Source organism: Poecilia reticulata, chromosome 19 (genome assembly GCF_904066995.2).
Source record: "Poecilia reticulata chromosome 19, P_reticulata-male-v2, whole genome shotgun sequence".
Taxonomy (NCBI): domain Eukaryota; kingdom Metazoa; phylum Chordata; class Actinopteri; order Cyprinodontiformes; family Poeciliidae; genus Poecilia; species Poecilia reticulata.
Genome location: NC_088848.1, coordinates 13,905,726 through 13,911,643, shown reverse-complemented (window position 1 = coordinate 13,911,643; position 5,918 = coordinate 13,905,726). Strand labels below are relative to the sequence as shown.

General features: G+C 43.2%; 1 protein-coding gene across 2 annotated transcripts in view; it reads right to left on the bottom strand.

Annotated features, from left to right (window-relative positions):
* Positions 1-434: 434 nt before the first annotated feature.
* Positions 435-5,918, bottom strand: part of twnk (twinkle mtDNA helicase) — an 11,501-nt gene continuing 6,017 nt past the window's right edge. For both annotated transcript variants that reach the window (XM_081600242.1, XM_081600243.1), the window contains 6 exons: positions 5,085-5,745; positions 3,610-4,312; positions 3,059-3,299; positions 2,826-2,933; positions 2,289-2,430; positions 435-1,903 (listed from right to left, as the gene is read on the bottom strand). In XM_081600242.1, coding sequence (XP_081456368.1) covers positions 1,568-1,903; positions 2,289-2,430; positions 2,826-2,933; positions 3,059-3,299; positions 3,610-4,312; positions 5,085-5,720 — 2,166 coding nt within the window. In that variant the 5' untranslated portion in view covers positions 5,721-5,745 and the 3' untranslated portion in view covers positions 435-1,567. The remainder of the gene's footprint in view (positions 1,904-2,288; positions 2,431-2,825; positions 2,934-3,058; positions 3,300-3,609; positions 4,313-5,084; positions 5,746-5,918) is intronic.

Genomic DNA, 5,918 nt, shown 5'->3' with positions numbered 1-5,918 from the left:
AGCTGAGCAAAGGTAGGACAGTTAATTTCACCTATTAAATATTCATGTGAAGACGATTTGAAACGCGGTGCATTTATTAAAAGTCATCCTAAATAATAGATTGCGTAACGTGATGCAGGAAGAGTTTATGCTATACGGTGACAGGTAGGCGTGCTTAACCCTGTCGATGTGCACCTTTACGCTTGCGTAATCTGTAACTTTATCAAAGTCGCCAATATTTAAATGCTGGAGGGCAAGCAGTGCAAGCAGAATCTAATTAATGTCCGCATTTGTGCTTTGTCATGCTGCAGTTATCTATAAAACACCTTCGGGAAAATTCCTCCTCCTTTATGAAAAACATCGCCGCTGCTAGGCACAAGCAGTCTATATTTACTGTTTTTTTTGTCCCACACTGCCCCCTGTTGACCATTGATAAAAGCACATCAACCATGGGATTTTATGTAGAAAAAAAGCTTTATTAATAAATCATGATACAAAGAGTATGAAAAAGATTAGTAGAGTGAGAACACATTTTGGTAATGCAGACACTGATAGTGCCAAACAAAATACAGTGGATCTTAGTTTCACAGTAAATTAAATACTTGGATGAAAAGCTTTAAACATTGCAACAAGTCAAATTTTGACTAAAATGTTTACTTGAACTTACGACTGACTAGATACGCATGACACTGTTTGCATCATCTTCTGTAACTTTAGAGAATGATGATGTTTAAGGTAGCTGATCACTCGTAATGTGATCCTCCAGTTAAAATAAAGAGTTTTCTGGGCCGTTCCAAGTCTTAAAGCAGCATCGAAACATACAGTTAAAATGTCTACTACACGTTTGCAGTGAACACTTGCAAGGAGTGTACATTACTGCAAAAAAAAAATAAAATAAAATCCCTCCAATGGCCTGAAAACAATAATGACTTTGAATTGTCCTCAATAGGTGGAATTTCTGGAATCCAAGACTGGAAATTGGATTGAAATGAGTCCCAGAAGTCTGACAACCAAACTTCACAACCAACAGTGAAACTCATTGTATATAAATTCATTACACAAGAGTGACCTACGTAAGAAGAATTTACTTCTGTTAAACGTGGTGATGAGACTTTGTGAGAGACTCGATTTTAGGTGTTTCAGACATATGCCATAATCGTCTAAATTAAATTTATCACTCTGTAATAAATCTATACATGCTTTTCTCCTTCTGGAGTCGGATTACTAAACTAAATTAACTTTTCAATTAAAGTCTAACTGATTGTGATGTAACTGCGTGGTGTGGGTGTGTAAATAACATATGTATGACATACACAGAAAAACATGCTTATTCGCACTTCTGACAGTTGGTATCTTATTAAACCAGAAAAAGTCAGATGGTAACGGACATCTTTTCTAGAGTGTCAACGCAGAGAACATAGAGACGTTGTAGGACAGGTCAGGGAGTCAGATCATGTTTTAGCTCCATTACAAGCAGTATGTAAAATATTAAGGGATGACTGAAAACTTTTGCACAGTGCTGCAAATATTTTCAGCTTAGTCAAGTTTTGAGAGCTCACTTCCTTCTCTAAAACACTTTTTCGCATCACTACTTTGCTTTCTCGTTTCTGTTAGCAGGGCATTTAGCCGCTTGCGATGCCTTCGCAGTTTTTGTCGCTTTTTCCTTCTTCCCTTCGTCCTTCTTCACGGTTACCTCGTTTTCCTGGACCTCCTCCTCGTTTTCCGGCTTGGCGGCGACCTTCCTCAGCTTGTGCTTCCCCTTGATGGGCGTTGAAAAGGTGAGCGAAGACTTGATGAAGTCCAGGGGGAAGATGCCCACGTCTCCGTCGAAGCGGTTTTTGGTGACCTGCAGGGACCTGCGGCCGGGACAAGTCACCAGCTTCTTCTCCTGCAGAATGAGGACGTTGTCGGCCTCTTGGCTTGCCTGGAGAGAGGTCAAAGGTCAGGACGCGAGTGCCACATACGCCTTTTCTTTTTGACATCACAAGTATGTGTTCTTCTCTACTTCTTGTTCTTCCTACTCATTGGGTAAACCACGGTTTCGACATGTTTCAGTAAATTAAATTTATAGCAATTTAAATAAAATGAGTCCAATAGCGCATAAAAAAAAAAAAGTACCCTCGTAAATTTCTTCTATGACACACTTACAAGTTTTATTTCACTAAACTAGCTGAGAAAATGTCAAGACGTGAGTGAATTTAATTTGGGATATAGTAATAAATTATTCGGCCTTATTCAACTTAAGACCCTGCAGAACCCCTACTAGACCTTTTATGGGAGAGATTGGACAAAAAATAGAAATTAAATACTTTAGCAGAACCGAAGATGGACGCAGTCTGCAGTTCCCTGTCGTCCTCCTCTTTCCTGGGATGAATGATCAGAGTGACGTGGCAGCTGCTGTTGGTGGCAAACTTCCTGAACACCCCGATGATGTGGTCCTGCACGGCAAATCTGGATCGCAATGAATTTGCATGTTTTCATTCAAATGCGTTAACGATTAGAGCCTAACTAGACAGCTATTTTCAAATCTACTTTGTAAGGAATAGGTGTTCAAAGAACATTGTTAACACCTGCCAAGCACTGTGGTGGCAGGTAGACCACTTGCCAATTGGTCAACCTTAAGAAAGACGGCTCAGGTAACTTTTTGTCTACCTTCAACAGGACTTTCAGTTACCTTACTGATGCGACTGTTAGCTGAAATGTTGTGGTTTTATGTGTTTCAGTAAACCTGTTCCAGATAAATCTACAGGTTTTCGTAAATTTACAGTTTTTGTACATTTGCCTGCTTACATGCCAGAACATTGAGCTCTGCCTGACACTGAATAAAAGCTTATGCTTCTACTCACTTATCTACTGAGAGGTTTTCTTGACCCATCATGAACTGCAGGTTATCAATGATGACATGGTTGATGTCGTAGAGGTAGACGGCGTGTTGCATGGTGTCCAGTACTGTCCTGAACAAGAAACAAGTTCACAGAAGAGTTCCTGATTAAAAACGGTGGTCACGTCGGCAAAAATGTCAGTAAATGCAAAAAGAAGGTGGAGACGAGTAAAAACTGACAGCCCTGATCAAACATACTTGATGTTCTGCTGTCCGTGGAACGTCATGAAGTAAAGCGGCAGCTCCTCGAATCTGTCAGCCCAGAAGTCGTACTGCTCCAGGTTCTCCTCCAGCCTCTGCATGGCGAACTGCGTCAGCATGATCTTAGCCAGACGCACGTTGTTTATCTCGAAGCTGCCCCACAGCGTGTTGACACCCTGCATGCAGAGGTCCAGGGCGAGCTCGCTGATGAAGGTGGTTTTCCCGCTTCCAGTTGGACCTGCATAGGAAACACACTGATAGAAAACTGGACAGGACCCTTTCCTACTTCTATTTCACACCTTTAAACAAAGCATTTTATGCCCACATAATAAAGTAGCAGTTCAGTTTTCTTTGAAGAAAAACGCACAGATCTGAAACATAATTACATTTAAATAGATACAATTCCTTCAAAAATGTTTCACTACACCGTCTTTCCTTTTATTTTGGGCCTGATTCCAATTTGGGCCGGATTGTGAAGATTTCCATTTTTATCCACTATTTCTGCACCAGCTTTAAATAAAGTAAGTAGACAAATGACAGATTAGTACCTGTGAAAACTGTGAGCTCTCCCTTTCTGTGTCCCTTTAAGATCCGGTTGAGCTCCGGAAATCTGGTCCACTTAACTCCAGCCACCTGATCTGTGTTCATCAGCTCTCCGTAAACGTCCTCTCTGAGCTGCTTGAAAGAGACAATGGACTTGTGCGCCGCTGGGATGGAGGCTTTGATAATGCGGGACAAGTTTTTCCCATGGGAGAGCGCCTCCAGTGGACACGGCTGGAACTCCCCCGGTCGCACCAGGGTGCACCGCCGCAGGCCCAGCTTACGCGAAAAGAGCTTCGATGCCTCCCAGGAGCGAATGTCGCCCCCAAGCCACAGCGTCACCCTCTTGAACTGCTCCAGGTAGGGCAGCAGGGCCGGTGGAAGGCAGCTGACCCCGCGGGGCAGAGCCACGCTGGGGAGCCCGGTGCCCTGGCTAACGGCCAAAGTGTCCAACTCGGAGCCCGTCACCACCACCTCCGAGTCCATACGGCTCACTAGGGCGAGGCCGAACAAGTTGAAGTAGGAGCTGCACTTTGGAACTGTGGCTTCGTTATAGGCGACTTTCTCTCCGTCTGTCCTTTGGGCGGAGAGGAGTTTGATCCCCTTCAAGGACGAGTCGGGACCACCAAACCAGGGGAAAACCAGACTCTTGGTGGGCTTAAAGAGCCTCACTCCAAACTTCTTCAAGGTGGCATTGGAGATCTTTGTGATCTGAAAAAGTAAAACAGCGATGAGCTTGTGAGGTAGTCCTATTAAGTCATACGCATTGTAAATCAGAACAAGCGTGTTAACAATCAGTACGGACAACAGTTAATAAAGGTCTGCATTACGCAAAAGATTATTAACTCTAGCGTGTTGCTAGAGATGCAGATTTTCTTTTTACTGTGACACACACTTTAAAACCTTTGTTTAAATTCACCAATTATGGTGTCTTGCAAAAGTATTCAAACTTCTTGGAACATTTTCACCCAGAAACTTCAGGCGTTTTACTGGGATTTGATGTGGTCGATCAAGTGCACGTTTGTGAAATGGAATGGAAACGATTCATGGTTTTCTGAGCCTTATACAAGCACCAATCAGAAAGGTGTGGTGTACACTTGTATTGAGCCCCATCACAACGATACCCCTAAATTAAATCCAAGGAAAATTACTTCCTAAAGTAGTCACCTCGCTACTAAATAAATGACACTTGACAATTTGACTTTTCGGTCAATAAAATTGTTGAGGCAAATAATAAAAAATTTTTTAAAAATCCTATCTGCTGACCAAATAAAGCCCTACATAAATCCAGTGTAACCATAATTCATAACTTTAATGTTTGACGATATGCAGTGTGTAGAACAAACATTTTTTTTTTTTTTTTTTAAGATTTTGGAACAACTTTTTAAAGTCTTGTAGCATGTGGATTTAGTTGTAGCATTTCAGAGAACAGCGTGAAGATCCTATGCACATAAGCACAAAATGAAGTTCTTCTTAATCCTACCCGGAACATGGCTTTAACCAGCTGAGCTTCCTCATCGTGGAGATCTGTGAAGGGCAACGAGCTGGACCAGATTTCCCGCACTTCCCTCTGCTCCCTCTCCGTCTCCTCCTGCTCCTCCAGGCTCTCCGGATACCCCAGCAGCACATGAGGGCTGAGGGAGTCCTGCTCGTCCTTCTGCATCACCTCCAGGCAGTCCTGGAGGTCCTCCCAGCTGCCCTCCACCAGCGTGTCCTTGCACAGAAACTGTCCTGTGGTTTTGTCAACGAACAGGGAGAAGCTGTCCTTCCTCGTGAACGCATCGATGAAGATGCTTGGGATGTGGAGGCAGCTGTAGCCATCGTGGAAGAGAATGTCTTTGGAGCGTAAGTACTGCTTGATGTCTGTGACTGTGATGGGACTCAGAGGGAACTCTACAGTGGACTTGGCATCCTTTTTATAATTCCTGACTAGGTTGTGGGGTTGGAAGACGTCTGTACTTCTAAGCCTCGGGATGCATGATGTCTCTCGAAGTTTGTGGACGGACCTATGGGTGGGAAGTCTGAAACACTGGGAGGAAGCATGTCTTTGATGGAGAAAGCTTTGGGCTGACACCTGCAGGAGACAGGTGGTACCCTTTAGCAGCAGGCCTCTCCACATTGGCTATCTGCTTAGCTCATTTGACCTACAAAAACACACAAAGAAGAAAACGCATGCAAAACATTAGTTAGATGCATTAAAGCTACACAACTAACTTCATGAAGTGATACAGAAATATACTAAAGCTTATACTACGTCTTCTTTATCATTCAGGCGAACACAAGTCACAGACTGGAAGTAGACAATGAAGCACCTTAT